This window comes from Cydia strobilella, chromosome 19 (genome assembly GCF_947568885.1).
Source record: "Cydia strobilella chromosome 19, ilCydStro3.1, whole genome shotgun sequence".
Taxonomy (NCBI): Eukaryota; Metazoa; Arthropoda; class Insecta; order Lepidoptera; family Tortricidae; genus Cydia; species Cydia strobilella.
In genome coordinates, this window is record NC_086059.1 from 3,884,818 (window position 1) to 3,908,948 (window position 24,131).

General features: G+C 36.1%; 2 protein-coding genes across 2 annotated transcripts; one reads left to right on the forward strand and one right to left on the reverse strand.

The window, feature by feature from the left end:
- Window positions 1–3,754: 3,754 nt before the first annotated feature.
- LOC134749862 (zinc finger protein 184-like) lies at window positions 3,755–14,168 on the forward strand. The gene is made up of 6 exons (XM_063684859.1): window positions 3,755–3,992; window positions 4,678–4,836; window positions 6,287–6,412; window positions 7,572–7,643; window positions 8,940–9,071; window positions 11,538–14,168. Exons 1-6 carry the CDS (start codon window positions 3,861–3,863, stop codon window positions 11,802–11,804), a joined length of 888 nt encoding a protein of 295 aa, XP_063540929.1. The 5' UTR covers window positions 3,755–3,860; the 3' UTR covers window positions 11,805–14,168.
- Window positions 14,169–16,186: 2,018 nt separating this feature from the next.
- LOC134749863 (Golgi SNAP receptor complex member 1) lies at window positions 16,187–23,779 on the reverse strand. The gene is made up of 6 exons (XM_063684860.1): window positions 23,619–23,779; window positions 21,448–21,623; window positions 20,125–20,214; window positions 19,571–19,716; window positions 18,729–18,845; window positions 16,187–18,573 (listed from the first exon to the last, which is right to left on the reverse strand). The coding sequence occupies exons 1-6, from the start codon at window positions 23,647–23,649 to the stop codon at window positions 18,453–18,455; spliced, it is 681 nt and encodes a 226-aa protein (XP_063540930.1). The 5' UTR covers window positions 23,650–23,779; the 3' UTR covers window positions 16,187–18,452.
- Window positions 23,780–24,131: the final 352 nt, after the last annotated feature.

A 24,131-nucleotide genomic window follows, 5' to 3' on the forward strand; every position in this document is an offset into this window, starting at 1 on the left:
AATATTTGTGATTTTTTAAAATAATATTTACAAGTATTCGTAATAATAGAATAACAAGACAAATTGACAATCTCCAACCAGTAGAGCAAGCGGGGTTCCGGTCAGGCTACTCAACAACAGACCACATCCACACAATGGAACAAATCATAGAACGATACAAAGAATACAACAAACCTCTCTATGTAGTCTTCATAGACTACACCAAGGCATTTGACAGCATCTCCTACAACGCAATCTGGAAGGCCCTCAATGACTGCAAGATAAACTCTAAATACATCAACACTCTAAGGAATATATATGAAAACAGTACTAGCAGAGTCAAACTCGAAACGAGAGGAAAATAATTCAAAATAGGCAGAGGAGTCCGACAAGGGGACCCAATATCACCAAAGTTATTCATAGCTGTGCTACAAAGCATATTCTGTCAACTGGACTGGGATAAAAAAGGAATTAAAGTATTTGATAAACACTTAAGTCATTTGCGTTTCGCGGATGATATAGCTATATTTTCAGAAAATACCAGCATTCTACAAATAATGTTAAATGAGCTGAACGAGGAAAGCTGTAAAGTCGGATTAGAAATGAACCATACAAAAACAAAAGTTATGACTAACGGAGCCCCTACAAAAATACACATACAAGGCAAAGAACTTGAATATGTAGACCGTTACATATACTTGGGCAAGAGAATATCTTTCGACACTGACAGCAACAGCCAGGAGATAGACCGTAGAATCCATAACAGCTGGAGGAAGTACTGGAGTTTTAAAGAGCTTCTAAAAGGAAATTACAATCTAAAACATAAGAAAACAGTAATGGACACGTGCATTTTACCATGCCTTACATACGGTTCTCAAACTTGGGTGCACACAAACAAGGACAAATTAAAGATAAGAACCTGCCAAAGAGCCATGGAAAGGAGCATTCTCAGTATAAAACTAAAGGACAAGGTTAACAGCAAGTACATACGATCCAAAACAAACATCATAGATGCCCTCGAGTTTGTGCTGAAACAGAAATGGAGATGGGCCGGCCACATAGGAAGATTGACAGATGACAGATGGACCAACAAAGTCACAAAGTGGCCAGGACCCCATGGCAAAAGGAAGGCGGGAAAACCCATAACAAGGCGATCCAAGGATATTATAGCCACAGCCGGAGAAAATTGGCTAATCAAGGCAAAAGACCGAGAAAGGTGGAAAGATATGGAGGAGGCCTATACCCAACAGGGGTCCTTAAAATAGTAAAAATGGAAAACAATAATATTAGAAAACTTTTTTTTATCATGTAAAACCATTTAAGGAAAAATAAAGGCTTAAATAAATATAAATAAATAATTCGTAATAATTATAATTTAATATTTACTGATATAAAAACTGTTTGTTTCCCAGTAGCATTTATTTTGTGTAAAGATGTTGGATTAAAAAAGAGAATTCAATCCATTTTATTTAACTACACAACAATTACTCAGGAACAACAAATTGATAGAAATAAACTTAAAATTAATAATGTTTGTGAATACTGAGCGAAAGTAAATATTATTGGTACCTGAATTTCGATGAGATGCCTCAGTCGACGGTCCCGCAATAGGTGGCATGGATTCCAGTGAACCATCTGCTGAAAACATAAAATGTATCATAATTTTTTTTTCCTAATTAAGTATAGTATTTATTTAGTATTCAATTTCTCTAATACCTTTTGAAAATATTTCACGCACCTATTACTATTTGATCTCTTTTTGGCCCAAAGGTTAACAGGTACTACAGGTAGAGAAAGCCTTCTGAACTTTCTTGTGGATCACTGACTAATTATATTGACAATCTAGGTATATCAGCAGGTAAAAATATCAATAGGTATAGCCTGTCCGATTACTACTATTACTGCAGCCAGTATGTTACTATCAATGCAAATAAATAATTTCTGCTTTTTGTTTGCAGAAAAGGTTTTGAAGTTCACAGCAACACATATGTGATGATATAAAATAGAAATGATAAAATTACCTGTATCAACTACAGTTGTTATGTGTGACGGTACAAGTACAGCAGCAGCATCATTTGATACATTCATTGGTGCATTCATAGCATAGGTGTGGTCATAATGGCGTTTTCTGGCATAAGAGTGGTCAGAATTTCCCATGCTTTCAAGTTCCATGGATCCTGATAAAATAAATACCCATTACATATACTTAGGTAATAAATTTGGTGGTACTAACGATTAGACAATAAAAATAAATACCATGCCTTAAAAATAATTAACACAAAAGCAAAACATATTTTTTTTTCTGTTTGATATGGTATAAAATAAAAAATACTTTTTTTATACAATGATGTTACATATAGGTATAATAATGTCACTGAAACATACGAACATGTCTTGCTATTTCAGTCAGTCTCGGTACAAAAAGTACTGATGTTGACAGAAGTAGCATGAAAATACGATGGAAAACAATTATGCACTACATCTGTATCTATATAAGATTTAAGACCAATACTAAAAACTATAAAATATTACAAACATTATTAGACAGATTGACTCATCATTTAATATATTGATTGATGAATGAGTCCCACGCACGGTAAGCGCAATAAAACTTGTGTAGTGGGTACTTGGGCAAAAATACATATACATATATAATAATATATGTTATATAACCATTTATAAATACTTAAATTCATACAAAACACCCATTATTACTCAGGAACAAATATCCATCCATGCTCATCACACGAATAATAAAATTGTACCCACTAGGCCAGACTAACACTGAATGCAAATAAACGTAACAAACTCATATCAACAATAAGAATAACGAATACACGAACCATTTAGAAAAAGTGGAAAACCCATGTCAGCGGCGGCATCGAGTGAGAAAACTTGAAGTTGTGTCCGTTTTAATAATTCCGCGTAGGTACCTGTATACTGTAACAGAATTATAATGACAAATAAATACCACGTGGTATTTAAAAGATATTAGTAAATGGTTAACCTATATAAACATTACATACCTCCTGAGTATGAGTGAGCAGGCGTTCCAGTGGTGATTTCTTCGAGGGTAAACAATGTTGGACAGGCATTCGGCCTTAACCGCATCTTCGAAGACACGTATTTCGCCTCGAAGTGATTGTGGCAAACGTGTAGTTTACTAATTTCACCCGATGTCAAACCCTCAAAGATGGTAAATGGAACTGCTGAAATTGTTTTCCGCCACAATAAAACTTTTTCACTGGCCGCTGGCATTTTGTGCAGCATAACGTCCTTTCGTATACTACTGCTATTACAGCCGGGTATACAGCACTTGCGAGGCATTTTGAAAATCAAAATGAAACGTAGCACTGAATATTACAATTATCACGGAGAAATAAAGGTACGGAAATTAATCAACGCAAACACTTCACAACTCGACGCGAAAACTGTAATGACGTAAAAAATAACGGCGACGCGATTTGACAGTGCTCAGTGACAGTACGAATACCGGTGGGGAGTTAGCCAATAGCAAAGGACTTAAACGTCATTATCGAGTTGGTCTGACGTCTCAAGGCCGTCTCTACGGCTACGTTTCGTTCTTCGTAGATAAACGCCCGGATACATAATTTATTTTTCTCGCACGAGTGTGGAGGGCACTTTTACTGAAAAGAAAAAAACCTCAAAAAAACCAACACCGTCCATGACACCGTCACAAATGTCAATGACATTTAGCAACTGTGAAAGATATGTGAAAGTGACAGTAAAGCAAACAACAAATACGATTACGAAGGGTAGTATAGTATTGCATATATTACCCGTATACGTATACCATGTTTAGAAATTGTTCCGGTGTTGGTGACTAGTTCTATTCAGTAGTTTTGTGTTTAATAAGAATTATGAGTACCGAGGCAACGAGAAATCTTTTCTTTTACGAGTTATGCAGGCTGTGCCTCGAGAATGCCGGCGCCACTGATGTATTCGAGTCTGGAGAGTTCCTTGATGACATTTATGCTTGCACAGGTGTAAAAGTAAGTCGCATTGTGAAATAATTTGCTTTACATGGCGACCTGAGCTCCCAAAATGCCGGTTTATTAAAGATTACATATAGTTTCTGTCGGTGTCACTTTTATATAAATAATATTAACAGACACATACAGATATATTACGCTGCCTTTCTAAAATGGCCTAGAAAGGCAAACATGCCCTGCGGAGATATATGAATATGTACCTTAAAATTGCAAATAGAGAACTGTTCGGGTTTATTTCTCATATCTCTTTCATATTCAATTAAATATTTATGTAATATTGTTGTTGTTGATTGTTATTAATTTTTTTTTGTGGGCAAAGGCCTCTCCTTTTCCATGCCTACCCTGTTCTGAACAAGGTCTTATATATAATCTAAGTATTCTCACCATCCTCTTTCTCCGGTATGTCTATGCCTATCCTATGTATGCCAGCTTGTTTTCAATTTGGTCTGTCATTGTATATCCGAGACATGTCCAAGTCCACATTAAACAAAATAAAAATACAAAATTATTTAATATTATCTTCGGTTACCGCGATAGGTACTCATGAAATAAAACTATGAAAACGGATTATTTCGCGTATATCTTTCTTCCCCGTTTAGTTTTGGGATGTATTATAAATTCAATATACGCGATATAATCCGTTTTCATAGTTTTATTTCTTAAATATTATCCTATTTTATTTCAGCTCACTCATGCGGATAACTTACCACACAAAGTGTGTAAAAAATGTTTAGACATAGTGAAAAGCTCTAAGGAGTTAAGAATGCTTGCTACGAAGAATAATGCGCATCTACACACTCTATTTGGCGATTCTGGTTCTGATGCTGAAACTGTTATCCTTGAGGTAAGTTTATTTTGTTTCATGACAAAAATACATAATACAGAAAAGGTTAGTAAAATGTAGATACTATGGGAACAAAAGATAAGATTTCAACACTTGGAGACCCTATACATCTCTAAGGATAATTTGATAAACTAGTTTTTTTAATTATATACTTGTGACACTTAAAGACCTCTCACCTCTAATGAATCTTAGATTTTTTAGTAATTTTTTGTGTAGGTAATTCGATATTTAGAGACTTTATATGTCTCTAAGTAATTATAATATTTTATTGAATTTGGAATTGTATTTTGTAATTGTTGATGATTTATTTTTATTGCTTGTATGTAAATTGCATCTTCCTTAATAAATGTTCGAGTTTGAGTAAGGGCAACAAATATAACATTCTGGTTTTAAAGTGAGTGCAGTTGCCAATTGCTATTAGATTTATTGGAGCAAAAAGTTCAAAAATAACAGAATATTCACTTTAAATAACACTCCTAAACATGCTTTGTTGTTTAAATCACTTGTGGGCACTTAGCCGCTCCTATACGTCTGATGGTGATTATAAGACATACCTGTGTATTAGGGGCATTCCAGAAAAGTGTTATTATTTATTTATTTAATAAAATACAGAGTATTCTTACAATAATCATAGCCCCGCAAAACTCAATAAAGAGTTTGACTGTGGGGTCATCAGTCTCTAGTTACATATGTACTTAACTTAATTTTATAGTAGTGCAATTACTACAAAATATTGAAAATACTATTATTTATTTTTCCTATTGCATGCGTGTTGCTTTCTGTTAAATTCCTGTAAGGGCTCGGCAGGACAGGCTCAGCCTAGTGTCAGAGTCACTGTGAAAAATTTGTTAACAATGTTTTCTGACAATAAATATTTTGTATTTTGTATTTTTTGTATTTTTGTACAAAATATTGAGGTAGTGTATTTTTAACATAGATTTAAATTTAGATTTCTTATTTTCACATCTTATGGCTTCGGGAATTATTTTCCTAAGGGTTCTATCCCCGTAGTAGTTATTAATTCTAGGAACGCATAGTTTGCCTGAAGTCACAGCCTGAAGTTAGGTATGTGATGCAATTTTTTTTAAACTTCTGATAAAGCTAGGAAGCCAATATTTGGCATGATAACGTTTGGTAACTTACCTTTAAATTCAACAGTATCTTCGAGAAAGTAGACCTTTTTTGGAATGCCCCATTACCCATTACATTAACCTTCATTGAAATCTAAGTCATTTCCAATTGGAATATTATTGGATTTTTATTTTTCAACAAACCAATTTAACCCTTTATAAGGCATGAAATATCCCATTGCCTTTAAATGGCCCCAAAATTGAACCCTGTCACTTTGAAATAAAGTTCAATATCAGGTGGGAAATGTATTCCCACTGCCTTATAAAGGCTAAATGTATAGGTATCAGGATTATCCCATAAATTCTGGCTTTCCTTGCAGCCTAGTACTCGGACAACCCAGGACACTGCATCTAAAGCAGGTTATGAAACTTCAGAACTTCCTATAAGCTCAAAAGAAAAATTAAGTTTTCTCCTCCAAGAAGGCCAAGTAGAAAACAGCACTAAGGTATATAATATCATTATTATTATAGAATTTTACAGAATTACACCTGCACACGGGACCTAGACAAGATGACATTGACAGAAAACAACAATTGAAACTAATAATGTATGGAAATAGTCACGTGACTTTTCGGAGCATCTGTCATCCGGATACGTTTTTTTAGGGTTCCGTACCCAAAGGGTAAAAACGGGACCCTATTACTAAGACTCCGCTGTCTGTCCGTCTGTCACCAGGCATCTCGTGAACCGTGATAGCTAGACTGTTGAAATTTTCACAGATGATGTATTTCTGTTGCCGCTATAACAACAAATACTAAAAACAGAATAAAATTAATATTTAAGTGGGGCTCCCATACAAGAAACGTGATTTTTTGCCGTTTTTTGCGTAATGGTACGGAACCATTCGTGCGCGAGTCCGACTCGCACTTTGCCGGTTTTTTATTTTCGTTTGTCGTTATATCATTTTCATTTTGCTAAGGCCCCCAGGCAGATTTCAAAAGTAAGGATAGGCCCTTTCATACAATTCCGAGCGAATATGCGAACCAATGAAAATGTGCACAAACACCATTTGCGCACTAAAGAACTGGCCAACTTCCTAGTGTTCGTAAGGCCCGTCTTTAAGGCTCTATAAGTCAATGTCTTTATATAGATAGTTGTGTACGAAACTGGTTTAGAATTTATGTAAAATTTCAAATTATGGACTATCAACTTGTGTGACCTTTCTCATGACAATTTTCTTAAGGGTCTCCGGCAAGCTCGGTTCTCCATACAAACGTAGTTCCGCTCTTATTTTAAAACGAGTAGCTAGTTTGCTCTGAAACTTTGTACTTACAATAGGATAAGGTTTCAGATTAAAAAAATACAGCAAATATTAAGTTTTTCATACGAAACTTATTTTTGCTCTATTTCGTTTGTTTGATAAACTGGAACTATATAAACTAATTTCAAATCTAGATATACCTCATGTCATTGTATGTGCAAAGTTTCATAAGAATTGAAGACGTAATTTTAAAATGAGAACGGAACTCCGAGAACGGAGCTGAAATTCGGCCGAGCTTCCGGAGACTCTTAAGCTTGGGCTATTCCATTTTTTTTCTTTAATATGTATACCTATGATATTATCCAATCATCAGTAATTATAAATCGTCATCTTACTTTTGCAGGCTATCCCTGTGAATAGACAAACAATAGCTTTGAGGAAAGATCTTTTTCCCCCTTCACCTAAGTCCACTTCAGTAAGTAACCTATGTTACCTATATATATACCTACGATACCCATCCTCCATCCATATTAATATATAGATTTATGTGATAAAATATTATATTATTTTTTAAGAGGCCGTAGTCGATTTTGGAGCAAAAATTTTAAATTGATAGATTTAGTCGTTGAAATTATACACGTTTTGTTACGTAATATCTAAATAACAAGTATTGGTTTCTATTAGCACGTTTTCTCATCTTGCCTTTTAATAATTAGGTCGCGAGCGTCCGTCACCGGTAATATATGAAGAGAAGGGGCAGTTTTTAAAAATTCATCAAAAAATTATGGTGGTAAATTATACAAATTGATGTATAAGAATAGTTTCAGCAAATGTTGTAGATTTTTCAAGTATCCAAATTACGTTAAAATTAAGTCGATTTTCAGAGAAATTGTAACTTGTTTTGAAGTAATTTCTGGAGAAAATTGAATTCGTTTAACTTTCATTTTCTCGAACTCTAGTCTCTCTCGAAGTCATATAACAAAAATGTAATCTGATAAAGGTCAAGTACAGAATATGTGTAATACAAATTTACCATTTTTAGCAGTCCAAACTTTACGAAATTTACAAATAAGAGCGACAAAATCAGTGCTTTACGCGCGTTTACCTAAACGTCCTTTAGAAACTAATCATTACTAATTTAGTGAGTCTGTTTTCAAAAAAAAATTCTGATAAAAGGCAAGATAAGAAGACGTGCTAATAGAAAGCAGTACTTGCTATTTCAATTTGGTAACAAAAGGTGTACAATTTCATCGACGAAATCTATCAATTTTACATTTTTGCGACTAAAATCGACACCGGTCTCTTAACAAACAGGCTGAAGCGGCGAACCTAAGATAAATATTAGCATAAGTATATGATGTGATTACATTGTCCGGTTTAATAAGGACTATCTTTTCCTCTTTTTCGTTAATTTAATTTAATTTAGTATAAGTTAATGGTGAAACGCGGTGTACACTTTTTAATTAATCGAGGAGGTGCGTAGGGAATCTGGTTCTGGCTGAAAAACAGCGCGTAAGTGCCACCCATATGGGCGGGCATTTTCGGCATCATGCTGACGCCAAAACCATTTCCCACATTATTTAGAAAATATATATATTAAAAATTTATAAGGTATATTTAATATTATTAGAATAGTTTATTTAAATTAGGTTAGTTTTATATTCTGTACCTACTTTTTTGTGGCAATAAAGCATTTTTCATTTCATTTCATTTCATAAAACAAAAGTGAATGTGATATAAATATTCATGTAAATTACATTACTGTTTTCAGAGTCCTTCTAAAGCAAAAGCTGCAGTAGAAAATGATACACCTGTAAAATTATTAAAAGTAAAAGTGGAAAGAGAAAATCGATGCGAACGGATAAAGATAGGAGATAATGAAACAGTAACATTTTATTGCAATGTAAGTATAGTAGGTACTAGAGAAATTTTAGAGAACTTTAAGAGAGGTATGGGCACTGTGAATGACATCTCGCTTTGTGTGGTAGGGCACAGGACAGCGGATGTCATTCCAGATCTAGAGCAGAGCCCAACTGGGGAAGTACCTCCACCTTACAGAATACTGCAGCCAAATAACACTAGACCCTACTCATAGTGTTGTGTTCCTGCCGGTAAGTAAGGTTGCCAGAGCTCAACGAGGGAGAGGAGTGTTAGGGTCGGCAACGCGCGTGTAATATCTCCGGTGTTGCAGGCGTCCATAGGCTACGGTAACTGCTTACCATCAGGCGGGCCGTATGCTTGATTGCCACCGACGTGGTATAATTTTTTTTTAATGTACTTATGCCTCTCCCCCTCCTCTTGGCCATCGGCCATATCAACTGTCCCGTTGCGTTTTGGAAATCTCCCTTAGAGTCAAGAGTCAAAATATTCTTTATTGAAATAGGCCTAGCAACAAGCACTTTTAAATTGTCAAGTTTTAAATATTACCTTAATCTAAATATCAGAGCAATTTATTGATGCAGTTATTATTGTTTTTAAAAACATTGAATTATTATACCTAGATATGTCAAACTTAATAATCAAACACCAAAATTGTATAAAAAATAGTAGTCTAGAAACTCTATAATAATAATAAAAATCTAAATGTCAAAAAATACGGTTTACCTAATAATTCATTGATTTCATTATTATTAACATAATAATAAATAATTAATTGCCCCGCACGCGGGCCCTGTCGACCAATAAAAACAGTTTCCAGAATGCGGGCCCTATGGCATGCTTTATGGAAGTCTCGCATAAAGGGGCCCACTGACTATCAGTCCGCCGGACGATATCGGCCTGTAAGTTGTTCGGAACTGTCAAATTTTTGTTCTAACTGACAGGCCGATATCGTCCGGCGGACTGATAGTCAGTGGGCTCCTGTAAATAAAGATAGTTTATTTTTCAAGTAGGCATATTAAAATGCGCTTATGAACGTCAAATAATGCTACGCCGGCTCTAACCCTACACCTCTGCCCGAGAAGATTTAAATCTCTCCACAATTAGATGAGGGTATCCCAATATAGGACCGTAGAAACATTTGGCGGGACACTTCTTTTCAGAACATTACATCTTATAATTAACATGCATTAACATATTAAAATTAGTTTAATATAAATCATAAATCATTTATTTCGTGATAAACTTACATACTAGCATTACAAGGAAAATTAAAAAAACATATTTGCAGTGTTTACCACAAAATGGCCTCGCCTCAGCATAATGCCGACCCAAGTGTCGGCGCTGATCTTCCGGCGAGTCCATTTGTGGGCCATGATCGCAGCTGTACGGCACGGCCTCGTAAAATTGAACGATAACCTAAGATAATCTAAAAAAACCTTGCCGTACAGGATGCTAAATATAACAATTAAGAATATTGGAATTTTAAGCATAAAATACTTGAACTAACCAAGAAAACATTACAAATATTCGTATACAAACAAAACATGTTACGTGTTGAAGCCAGGGAATAATATCTAATGAAACATCGGTGACCAATTTAAGATTATATTCTAAACACACACGAGGGTACTAAATGCTAATAATCCTATAACTAAATTAAAACTATGTGTTGGACGCCAAGAGGAGTTTAAACTGCTAAGGTCTGGGAATCCTGCTATTCCTAAGATACGCCGGCTAGCGTGATAACTGTGCTTTATTGAGCTAGTGGTCGTATTTTCGACCGAACCTTGAAGGGCATGTCCACAGGCTAAAACAAAGGATTTACTTTAACTATGCCAGTCCTCTTTTAGAGGCATTATATTATATTATTTATTTAATGTACATTAGCAGTGTTTGCTTAGCCACTAATAGCACTTACCCCTTCGCCGTAATGTCACTCACAAAACAAAACAATAATAATGTCCGTAATAAGTATCAAACTTAGTTAATAAACGGTGATTGCATTTTGCAATCTAATTTTACATTTGCAATTTCGATGTCTATGGCGGGTACATTGTTTACACAACAACCGTATTAATCTTTCAAAGACATGAGCTGGAATGACTTGCCGAATGTAATGCATTAATATAAGTATTAAAAATATCCTTAAAAATTTAGAAAAAGATGATGCGCCACCGGGGTTTGAACCCTCGCCCATACGATCGCTAGTCCGACGTTGTACCGCTGAGCCGTCAGTGCTATTAGTCCGACGCGCGAATTTGTTGACTATATACTACGCTGCGGCGTCCATCGGGCGAATCACGCAATGCATACAAAAATGAACTCTATTACTTACTAAATACGACATAACAATATGTTTGAGTGTCACGTGAGTTTTATAGTTAAAACATGCATTAAGTTAACAAAAATATCGTACCCCGCATGCGGACCCTATTCCTATCGATATATCATATCGACCAATGAAACTGAGCCTTTAAGTGTTTTATAGGAATGCGACAAAGGCTTTGACAAACCCAAGAAACTATACCTACACCGGAGGCTGCACAATAAGAAAATCGTCTGCCCCCTAGACACCTGCGGCAAAAAATTCACCACCAAAGGCGATATGGAAAAGCATACCCGGACACACACGGGGGAGAAACCGTTTAAGTGCAAACAGTGTAACAAGAGCTTCGCGCAGCGCGTAAGCTTAAGGCAGCATGTGTCAAACTTACACAGCCCCAATGATAAAGATGATGATTGTATTGAATTTTGATTTCGGTCTAAAGAAAAGGCGCTTACTACAAGGATTTTTGTAAATCGACCCGCCTGTTGCGATCTCTATTGCACGCGCATAATTATATAGCTGTCCCGCCCATGATGCCGGCTATCAATGTCACGGTGCGAGCGTGATAGTAATATAATTATGCGCGTGCAATAGAGATAGCAACAGGCGGGTCAATGTACGAAAATCCTTGTAGTAAGCGTCGTGGCTTTTTTCCGTTTAGGTGATGAATTCAAAAGTAAGTAATATAAAACTATATCACATGATCAAAAATTGGGGAATAATTAGGAAAACAACTTGAATATACCTACTGAATTACACAGAAATGCACTTGTTTATCCTCGTAAGTCCCCGTGTACTTGTACAAGTACAAATTAAATTCAAGTTTTGAACTTTACGAGGTTATTAGAAAACACAATCCCCTAATGAATGCGCCACAGCGCCACTGGACGGCGGCGCCCTCTTAATGTGTAGTGTAGGTATAAAGGAATGTGATGGGAAGTCCCCCTGTACTTGTACAAATTAAATTCGAGTTTTGAACTTTACGAGGTTATTAGAAAACACAATGCCCTAATGAGGGCGGCGCCCTCTTAATGTGTAGTGTAGGTATATAGGTATGTGATGGGAAGTCCCCCTGTACTTGTACAAATTAAATTCGAGTTTTGAACTTTACGAGGTTATTAGAAAACACAATGCCCTAATGAGGGCGCCACTGGACGGCGGCGCCCTCTTAATGTGTAGTGTAGGTATATAGGTATGTGATCGGAAGTCCCCGTGTACTTGTACAAATTAAATTCGAGTTTTGAACTTTACGAGGTTATTAGAAAACACAATGCCCTAATGAGGGCGCCACTGGACGGCGGCGCCCTCTTAATGTGTAGTGTAGGTATATAGGTTGCGGGACGACCTACACGCTTTTTGTAGAGACTGGCGGGATCATACACCAAACCACCAGTAGCGCCAAAAGACAAGTTAGACCAAGCTAACTCTGCAGCGATCAATATAAATGTTTTTGAACATCAGTATGTGAGAACACCACAGAAAAAGTATTAACCCCTTTGGGCGGCCAAGAAATATTGAGTCAGTCTCGGTACAAAAAGTACTGAGGTTGACTGAAGTAGCATGACAAATACGAACGTTTCCGAGAAAATACGATGGAAAACAATTATGCACTACATCTGTACCTATGTTAAAATTTTATTGTTTTTTTTTTAATGGAAAGCTTCAAATAAGTAAACTAAAGGATACGGATACCTGTTTAAAATAGGAAAAAAATTGGGGGTAGTATAGTTTATTTTTTTTTTCGAATGTACAAAAAGGGAAAATATTTATTAAAGAATTCTACGATTTTGTGTCGTCTGACCTGGCGACAGTCATACCGGCAGCTGCTATTATTTTCGCACTTGAGGCGCACAGCCTCGAGGCGGCCAGTTTTCATAGTTAAAAATGGCGGCCGCCGCATGCGCTGTTGTCAGAGCGTCAATTTCGAGGCTACTTGAAATGAAATGAAATATAATAAAATCAGGCATCTACATTAAAATCATAAAAATGCGGAACACAAAAATAAAGTTTCATAAGATTAGTAAGCCTATACCGATTAGTTGTAGTCAAGTTTCTGTAAAATTAAAACCTTGGTCTCACTAAACTAGTATGATTATTATAAAACGTTTGACAATTTCATTTTTAAGGTTCAATTCTAAAAATAAGGTTTTTTTGTTTGATTAGATAAATTAATTTGCTCAAGCTTTGGATACCCTTCTTATTCGATGTCTAAACTTCGCTAGGAAAATTATGGCCGGTGGTCGCTAGTCAGCTCACGGAATGGCGGTGTTTTATAATATGCTTAGGAATTTCATGATCCGGCGGATTTTACAATCGGCCGCCAACATGTCAAGTACGTTGTTAGTTTGGAATGCCTGTAGTATAGATACGGAAACAACGCACAGCCGGGTGAAAACTCTTGGTTTAACCATTTATCTATAACTTAATTATGTATATATTTAACAGTGCAATGCAATGCATAATCTAAGTATTTATTTTTCATCAGTGAGAGAGAGAGAGAGAGATAATTATTTATTTTATTTAAGTTAGATGATTCATTTGAAAACGAATCTCATTTTGCAAAAGTACAATTTAATTTGAACCTTAATTTGGTTCGTAATTCGGCATAATACGCGTATATGTTGTCAATAAGAGGATATAATAAGATGGAGCGGTACTGTCATAGCAAAGATAGATATAACTCCGTAATAGATGGATACAGTCTAAGGAAAAAACGTGCCTCGAAAATCAAGAAAATTTGATTCTCGTTCAGAGGGCGCTACTAGTTTTGGCCTACAGTCGTATAGATGGCGTTGACGGTTTCGTTTGTTATTTAACAATTTTAACGCATATCAGTGAAAGAACATGGGTCAAAATCATAAAAATAATTAATGCAAATAAAAAAAAAACATTTATCTATATTTAAATACATTCTATCGTATTTTTATAAATCTTCATTTTTAGTTTTAAAGTGTGTCGACAGATGGCAGTGAATTTACTGGGGTTACAAAATTTACTATGACAGTACCGCTCTAGTATAAGTTACTCTATGGTCATAGTAAATTTTGTAACCACTGTAAATTCACTGCCATCTCTCGACATACTTTAAAACTAAAAATGGAGATTTATAAAAATACGTTAAAATGTATAAATATGGATAAATGATTTTTTTATTTGCATTAATTATTTTTATATGGTTTTGACCCATGTTCTTTCACTGATATGCGTTAAAATTATAAATAACAAACGAAACCGTCAGCGCCCTCTATACGAGAGTAGGCCAAAGCAAGTGGCGCCGTCTGATCGAGAATCAAATTTTCGTGATTTTCGAGCCAAGTTTTTTCCTTAGACTGTATCCATCTATTACGGAGGTATATCTATCTTTGATCGTACTAATACTAACACTATGCCTAGAAAAGGGTTAATCCAAAATTATGACCTTAGTTTAAAACATTATCAGTGAATCTGTGATCATAGAGAAATCCAACTATTGTTGTAAATGTGAATGTTTGTATGTTCAAAACATATAGCAGAGGGTATGCCGCGTGAAATTAAGTATTATAATTATTGTTGTAACGTAAAGTTAAATATTCGAAAAATATATTTACACGCTTCTAAGAAACTGTCAGTAAGGTCGTGTAAATATATTTATTATTTAGAGTACATACGGTGCTACTTTACTGCACTAGAGCGGTAACTTGCACTTTACATGCCTATGTCGAAATTATGTACTGTAGAACGTTGTACAGTCGCCATCAGATATATCAGAGCGGCCGAGGTGTTCACAATATCTGAACACGCACTCTAACGCCTTGACAATAGAGGCGTGTTCAGATATTTGTGAGCACTTCGGTCGCTTCGATATATCTGATGGCAACTGTACGATACCGACTACGATATACAACTATTTTATTTTAAGAGTCCATGTTTAGTAATATGTACAGTAAGCTGCAGACATAACTGAGCCACCTGCATAGAAACTTGTTTGCAGGGGGGTCAGTTATCTCTGCAGCTTACTAACTAGTCAAAATATTGACGCTGAGACTGATGGATCGAAATTCAAATTTTATAACGGTTGTGTTAGTTCCTACAATGGGGTTGGCAACTGTCAAAGGTTTGTGTAGATGGCGCCAGCATAGGTTTTACCACGTTTGTCTCTAGTTTGGTTCTATGAGATTTGGGTTAAAGGCAAAAAAAATCCCATATAGAAACCATAATTAGACACTAATGACACTATTCTTAGGACTGACAGGTAAAAATATGCTGGCGCCATCTGTAAAATACTTCGACCGGCCAACCCCACTGAGCCGTATCCTTTGTCTAATGCCGAGTCCATATATTGGGCCAATATGAGGGACGCAGCTATGCGGTGGAATGAGATAGCAATATCACTTGTTCCCTCTAACGCACTGCTTCCCTCAGATTGGCCCAATATGTAGACTCGGCACGAGTGGACTATAGTTACCGTCCGCCAGCAGGAGCGGGCGGATCCGGGCGCACGCGTGCGGATGCCGCCGCACGGGTCCGCGCCGTGCTCGTCTCGCTCCGTGCACCCACGCCAGCTAGCGGACGCCCTTAACCTTTCGAGACCCGGAGAAATATAGCAACATACAATATGGCGACATATTATAGGGTACATATAGCTGGCTCCCCAGGGAGCCGACGGGTCTCGAAAGGTTAATATCCAAGTACCCAATTAGAGGTATTTTTAAGTATATCATGATTGACTGATTTTTATATACATTGTGGTGGTGGGCATTTATTGTTTATTTTTTATTCTCAATAATTTAGGCGAAATCTGTTTGAAATATACTTTCAATAAAAAACTATAATAAATAATGTATTTTTATTTTGGTACTGTGATTATTAAGTTTACATAGACATTATAAATATTTACAATAACATTTTACCTAATTCTGTTATCCCACTATAATCATTGATTGTTTTTACAATATCTCTTCAAAATATTACACCTAGTTTTTTCCACTTTTAGTGGTAAAATGCATGTAGTAGGTATGTACAATTAGGGTTGGTCACTTGATTATGGAGAAAAAAAAAGTATTAATTATCCTTCGGAGACAGTTATAAAAAGTTGCGAAATAATTCCAATAAACAGTATTTCAAATTATTTTGTAATCGGAGATCAATTTCTGCCTCCGGATCCATTTAAAAGTTTTCATATAAATATTGTTACTTACATTTTGTATCGTCTGCGGAGAATATGTATGTATTGTCTCTTTATTCAAAGTAGCTAAAAAGATATACCATTATTGGCTCGAAATAGCATGGTAAAGGTTAATCAGAGCCAATAAATTAAAAAAAAAGGTACTCAAAAAAAAGATTTTTTTTTCACGTCCATACATATTAACTAAAATCCGGAGGCAGTAAAATTAAAGCTAAAAATAAAATAAAAATACGTGCAATAATTAATTACTAAATCGCACCTTTTTTAGCTGTGCCCCCTAATAAAATAAACTAAAAATTACCCACCCAATGGTGACAACGCAATGTACAAAGATAGTCAATTTCCGAATTTCGTAAATTACGGTAAGAAAAAATGCTTAAACATGTAGGTAATACATTGAATTATTTTATTACTACACGTAGACCATATAATATAACTGATCAATAAACTATTATAACAATTTGATAGATAATTTCTATGGTAAGAGTTCCTCCGAATTACACTTTTAAAGCCTCTCCACACTCGTGCGCGAAGCCGCGAACGCGAGTGTGGTGCCGATTTCGCTGATTAGCCAACTAGATTCCACACTCGCGTTCGCGGCTTCGCGCGTGGTGTAGTCTGGAGCGCGCTTTACAATGAGCTAAAATTGTCTTAGAGCCTTGAAAATATCACAGAAAATTTAATTCAAATGAAGAGGTAAAAGACTCGAGTTAATTATTTAACTAGAGTCGCGTCTAAATCAATCCTTCAGCGACATGTGTACAGCGCCACCAATGTCATACTTTCGTAAAAAATACGTTAATCATATTCTTCTTCTTCTTCTTCTTCTCTCGTGTCGAGGTTCCCCTAAACAGTGGATGCCCAGAAAGCAGCGGTGCTGACAGCCCGGACCGTGGCATCTCTCAGGTCGGATTCAGAGCAGGAGTGCGGGCACGCGGAGCAGTCCAGCAGGTGCATAAGGTGCAATCATATTAAATAAGATCAACACGGGTAAGTCTGGCTGGCCGTTACATTGGGGCCTGTTTACACATTGTGAGTGTTTATTGCGAGTTCATGAACATTTGCTATTTGCGTTTAGTAATGTGAAGGCCAGCCACACTATTGACCTTATACAGGTGAAATTTTTTCACCAGCCATTCTCTGCGTAGTGAATTTAAAGGTCATTGAACAACTTTTATTATGGGACCAATGCCGAATTCGCCAAAAATGTTTTGGCTGTTTCATACATTCCGGCTGATCTGATTTCTATGGGACACCCAAAAAAATCATGTCACAACGTAAGCGGACTGGACTGTAGTTAATTAAGGAATTCTAATTTTTCATAACTCCAAAAATATTCATTCTTAACGTTAGATTTATATTGCGGGGATTTGGCAATATATCTCTTTCTTAAGACATAAACTAGGTTAGATATATTTTTTTAACCTTTTGGACGCCAATGACCGATATATACGCACCGTAGGTTCAACGCCAAAGACCGATTATAGACCTACGTGCATGTGCATAAAGTTCAATTTCAGTTTGACACTTCGGTAACGTGGCGTCCGAGTGACAGCTTTTGTGTTTGACACGGTATCGAAAAGGTTAATAATAACATTAAAATGTTACCTACTCATACCAAACATCAATTAAAATTATAGCAAACATAATGCACCCTTAAATTTATTATTCTCTAGATGGGTGTACGTGTATATGCACGTCTCTGTTAATATAAGATAGATTATGTGTATATACTTTTCCAGTGAACGTTGTAGAAGAGAGTGGATTGAAGTAGCCCCATAGATTAGTATATGTTATTACAGCCCCTTTCGGTTTGTGTGTATACACTTTTCCAGTAAACGGTGTAGAAGAGTGGATTGAAGTAGCCCCTTTCGGTTTGTGTGTGTGTAACACTTTTCTAGTGAACAGTAGAATCAGTGGAACGCATAGAGAAGCATCAAGAATGTGCAGACTGCGACCACGATGCCCACTATGACGGAGTCGCGCCGCTTCCGTGCGTTTATCCGGTACATTAGGCTGTTCAGCATTGGGAACCTGGAAACCAACATTAATATCATTTTAAAACATTCTGCGAGACAAATAGGTACGAGTAAAGTCAATGTGGTGAAGACTGGCATATGAAATGTATTGCAGGGAAGACTGTCATGTGAGAACTGGATGAAAGTATCTTGTTGTATATGGTCGAATACCTGTTAGTGATGTCGTTGAACCTGGTCTGCATCCTTTTGAAGGTCTGCCGCTGCGAGGTGAGGTGCTCCCGCGCCTCCATCGCTATGTTGATCTGCTCGTCAACTAGTATGTGAGAACTAGAACAAAAAAGATACATACATTTAAATTTTGTATGTGACTACGGGAATTTATTGTGATATTGATTTGTGTAGGTATCTTTGTGTTTTAAATTAATTTATAACAAGCAGAAACGTCTGCGATCGATGCTATTAAGCTTAGAATAAATTTAAAAGTGGAAAAATTACTGCCTTGGGTGAGACTAGAACTCACCATTCTTGTACTCACTTAGGCTTGTAGTTTTATTAATAAGGGTGTAAGTGTGCAAATGTCATCAGAAATTACAATTTCCTTTAAAAATATGACTTATATCTTCCACATTTTGTTCTGTCAAAGTCGGTGCAGAGTTAGCTTAGACGGAACGGACTCTATAGTAATCTACAGCAACCTGTACAGATCGTTGGCCTCCTTGGTGTACCTACTGGTCGCGGCGGCTGAGGCCGGAGGCCGGCGGCGGGAGGCGGACTCGAGACTCGCAGTAATTCCTCACGTTCTCGCCTCGCGCTTACTCGCGCTGAGGTTTTGGAGAATGCTTGCTGGTAGTAAAGGGACAGTTTAATAATCGACGCTACCTGTGCAGATGGTTGGCCTCCTTGGTGTACTGGTCGCGGCGGCTGAGGCCGGCAGCGGGAGGCGGACTCGAGCCTCGCAGTAATTCTTCACGTTCTCGCCTCGCGCTTACTCGCGCTGAGGTTTTGGAGAATGCTTGCTGGTAGTAAAGGGACAGTTTAATAATCGACGCTACCTGTGCAGATGGTTGGCCTCCTTGGTGTACTGGTCGCGGCGGCTGAGGCCGGCGGCGGGAGGCGGACTCGAGCCTCGCAGTAATTCTTCACGTTCTCGCCTCGCGCTCACTCGCGCTGAGGTTTTGGAAAACTCTTGCTGGTAGTCCTGAAAAGAGAAATTATTTTTACAGGCCCTTTTTGTTAAATAACTTCAAAAAAGGAGGAAGTTCTCAATTCCTCAGACTTAAAAGTAATAAGTATATGCCTAGTTTTGATAGGATTATAATCATTATTTCCTTATAATATAATTTATAGATTAAATTATTAGATGAAAGCCGACAATAACAATAAGCTAGAATATTAGATTCAATTCAACTACACAAACTTAAAAAAAAACTGTTCCAAATTTTAGCTATCTACGTCAAACGGTCTCTGAGAAAAACGCATTTAACCGATTTGCAAGACCGAAGTGATCCCATAAGTGTTCCGTGAACAAAGTTTTGTACGGAACACTAATAACATCAAATTGAAGAAAATGCTGTATTTCATTCGAATATGTAGGTAAAATACATACCATAAGGATTTCCCTATGCCTCTTTATAGTGTGCATTGTCGCCGTGCTATTTGGGGCTATTTCACCCATTTTGTCGTTTATTGATGATAGCTGAGAAATATAACACAAAATTAACTTGTGATAAGTACATGTCGATCCAGAAACATTAAGTACCTACCTATAATGTATATTTATAGGTAATTTTTTATCAAGCTAGAGTAAAATTCGGGGGCTAGTTATACCATAGACCATAGAGTGCTTACAGTCTGGCAAAAAAGAGTAGAATTTAAAAAGTGGCAACACTGTAGTGTCGTCCCGTTTTTCTCTGATTGATTTGAAAAGGAAGACACTACAGTTTTGCCACTTTTTAATTTCTACGCTTTTTTGTCAGACTATACCGGAGTTTTCTTACGTAATAATAATAAGTTGTATAGGAGGTATGGTAAAGCGTATTACGATAACTTTAAAACTTGCTTAAAATTTAATAGCCGTTAAGCATAAATCTTATTACAAATAAGTTTTCGCAAAACTCGCTTAAAACTTATTACAAATGGATTTTTATCGATGTATAGAGTGAACACTCTCAGCTTACTTATTTCTCTATGGCACCCATTCTCAAAGTGTACTCCGCGGAGCCTTAGGGCTCCTCAAAGCCTCTGTGGGAACTACGTAAGAATAATTGTAATAGTAAGAAAAAAAAAACCGCTCTGAGAACGTTTGAGAACAGCTGCTCTATAATTATATTTAAAGAGTTATCACTCAGCAACTAGCAGGTACACAGATTATAAAAGGTTCCATTCCAACTGTCTTAGACAAAAACAAAACTCTGTAGACTGTGAATTATATTACTAAAGATTGGGCATTGGTTTTTGACTTGGATTAGGCATATCTAAAGACAAAAGTTTATGTTTAACGATTGCAGCGCAATCTGTCTCAGTCGAGATTTACTGCCAGTATGTACCTTATTGGATACTTATTATATACAAAATAAGACACGCAAGAATCAGAGAAAAAACCAAGGTAACCGACGCTCTTACCCATGTTCTCAAACTTAAATGGAACTGGGCTGGCCATGTAGCCCGCATGACAGTCAAAAGATGGACCATACAAACCACAAAATGGAAGGGACCACACGGAAAACGCCCCACAGGCAGGCCGAAGAAACGCTGGTCTGAAGACATTGGATGGAGACAGGAGAAGATAGAGAAAGTTGGAAAAAACTGGAGCAGGCCTTCACCCAGAGAGGGATCCATAAAGACGAAATAAAATAACTTGCTCAAAAATACAAAAAATAAACAATAAGAAAGAATATGGAAAGGCTATAAATAAAAAAATAAAATGTACCTTATTCAACAATTGTTGCAGCTCCATAGACATGGTGTCAAACATGTCCTCGCTGTTTATGAGCGGCACCGACTCGGAGCTGAGACTTGAGGTCACCGGGCTGATGCCCAGCTTGCTGAACGCCACCAGTTTCATGTCTATGTCATTTTCTAGTGTCCGAGCTTGTTTACGGAGCTCTGAAAGTTGTGAATGTTATTAGATGATTGCCTATAACATTTCCTCTACGATCATTATGATATTATCAACATAGAAAAATGCAGATGGAATAAAACAAAAAAGGTGGCATATAACGTTTCATTAACATTTATAAAAAGTACACCAACAAGTTAAAGAATTTGATTGATCCTAACCTCGTTTTTTATTGCATTCGAAAAATGGTAAACAATCTTGACGCATCTTTTTATTGAAAAACACTTGAAAAATAAGTTACAGCAAATATGTAACAAGGATATAAATTAAATTAAAATAAATTAAAAATTAAATTAAAATTCATTTATTTCGAATATCTGTGACTCATAAGTACATAATACATAATACAAACATTAAACAAAACACAATCATTAAACAAAACACAAACATTAAACAAAAAACTACAAAAATTACATTAAGGTAGGTAACTGTGGTAAACACATTGACACCCTTCATCTATTTCTCAATGTGTTTACCACAGTGCTGCCAGGCGTATGAAGTCCGCAGTAAAATGTGATATACGGACAAAAGTTGTCCGCAATCATTTCTAGGACGCTGTTGGAGCTGGCGCGGACGCGTCGCACCAGGGACGCATATACATTCATTTAAATTATTTTGGTTTCTTGTAATAGTTACTATTGTCAAGATTGTTTACCATTTTTCTAATGCTAAAAAACGAGGCTATAAAAGAAAAAATATTATATATCTTAAGGTGCAGAAGGTATTGTGTTGCACTGTTTTTTTGACATATTTTTATATTGCATAGTTTAGTTCTTTAATAGATTTTTATGTTTCAAAGCTTTTATGAGCCATGTTGCTTGAATTAAATGAATACAATACAATACAATACAATAATGTTATTTGGTAGAAATATCGTTTGGCAGAAATACGAAAAAATTGAATCAGTATAATTATATAATTAATTAATTATATTATATAATTTACAGATAAGAAATTGTTCCAGCAGGTTTTCATGGCATGGTTTTCTGGGAAAATACGTGTTACTGCCACCTGTCCCCAACTTCGTCGTAGCATTTTTTTCATTATGGTTTTTATATTCAAAAATTATTCGCGCCCATGAATTAGGGATACAATTGGTCGAGGAATTTGGATCTCATGCTAGTTAAGGCGAAGTTATGTACTAAGTGAATTTAGGGTACGTAATAGAGATGCAACGGATAGTGGATTGGCCTGACACCGGATATCCGGCCGTCGGGTCCGCCGAATATCCGGTATCCGGCCGCCGGATACCCGGGTAAAAGGTTTTGTCTCGGTTGCAACTTGTTTCTAGTTATAGGCATTTGTTTACGGTATAAATTTAAACTAAATTCTCACACATTGAGTACCCCTAGGTATGTTACAGTTTTCTTTGCAAGTTCTTTAGTTAATTAACTTTGTTTCGTTATTTATAAGATGTTACAAGTGTTTAGTGCATATTATGTTATTCACAAATATCGTGCTTAATTATTATCCGGTATCCGGCCGGATAGTAAATACATGGCCGGATACCGGATATTAACCGGATATCCGATGCATCTCTAGTACGTCTTAGTACGTAAATTTGGCTACCCTTATTTTCGATTTGATTAACTGCAACATTAATAACGGGGTTTGGTGATGACACACTTTGCAAGTATGTTGAAATGCTAATACTGTATGTTGTAATGCTAATGCTGTATGTTCTAATGCTATCACTTATCAAGTAAACTAGTCGAAGTGAGATAACACCAGTGTTAAGAGAATGAAACCTTTTTGATGGCCATTACTTTGACAAGTTTTATTGTTTACTCTTTGCTAAAATCAAAACAAATAAATAAACCATACGGTGCCTAAATATAGCAACAAAATTGTTCTGGTTTGTAATATTTGTGCTCAATACCGGTAAGATTTCACTAAACGACCAGTGATTCATGCAACGTCATAAGATAATGTCAACTTATTACTGTTTACAATAATAAAATTACACTAAAGAACAACGGTACCTTCCCATGAGGAGCCTCCGAGAGTAGCCATTTTTCCTTTTTAATAACACAATTATCACTTTTTCTATGACTTATCTTCACTACTTTAATCCAATTTCAGGAGAAAATTATAAATTTACAATAATTGAAGTACTAGTTACTACTGTTAATACTACTCGTATATTATAATTTTTTAATTTATTTGACAAGCACAAAGTGCAAAATGACGTTTCATAAATAAGTATTGCCTTATGTGTAAAGATATCGTAAAAATGTTTTTTTTTTTACTTTCCTCAATTTTATAATTTTTTTATTATTATACTCTTACTTTAAATATAATCAGGAAGAAAAAAAAAATTAAGTCAATATCAACAAAACTAGAATAATATAATATATCGAGTAAGTGCTATTTTTATACGTATATTCGTATATTGCTTTTAATATACCTAGTGATATCTCTCTCGTACTAAAGGGTACAATCATGCTAGTGCGAAAGAGACAACAACATCTTTTTATTTAAAAATTAACTGAGCG

Bases quoted from the DNA above. Each gene is read 5' to 3' on its own strand.
- LOC134749862 (XM_063684859.1), top strand. From the start codon at position 3,861: ATGAGTACCGAGGCAACGAGAAATCTTTTCTTTTACGAGTTATGCAGG. The intron at 4,837-6,286 runs GTAAGTTTATTT...CTTTCCTTGCAG, and splicing joins CTGAAACTGTTATCCTTGAG to CCTAGTACTCGGACAACCCA. The intron at 9,072-11,537 runs GTAAGTATAGTA...AGTGTTTTATAG, and splicing joins CAGTAACATTTTATTGCAAT to GAATGCGACAAAGGCTTTGA.
- LOC134749863 (XM_063684860.1), bottom strand. From the start codon at position 23,649: ATGGCTACTCTCGGAGGCTCCTCATGGGAAG. The intron at 19,717-20,124 runs GTATGTATTTTA...TTCTCTTTTCAG, and splicing joins GGCATAGGGAAATCCTTATG to GACTACCAGCAAGAGTTTTC. The intron at 18,846-19,570 runs GTAGCGTCGATT...TTTTTGTTCTAG, and splicing joins GAGGCCAACCATCTGCACAG to TTCTCACATACTAGTTGACG.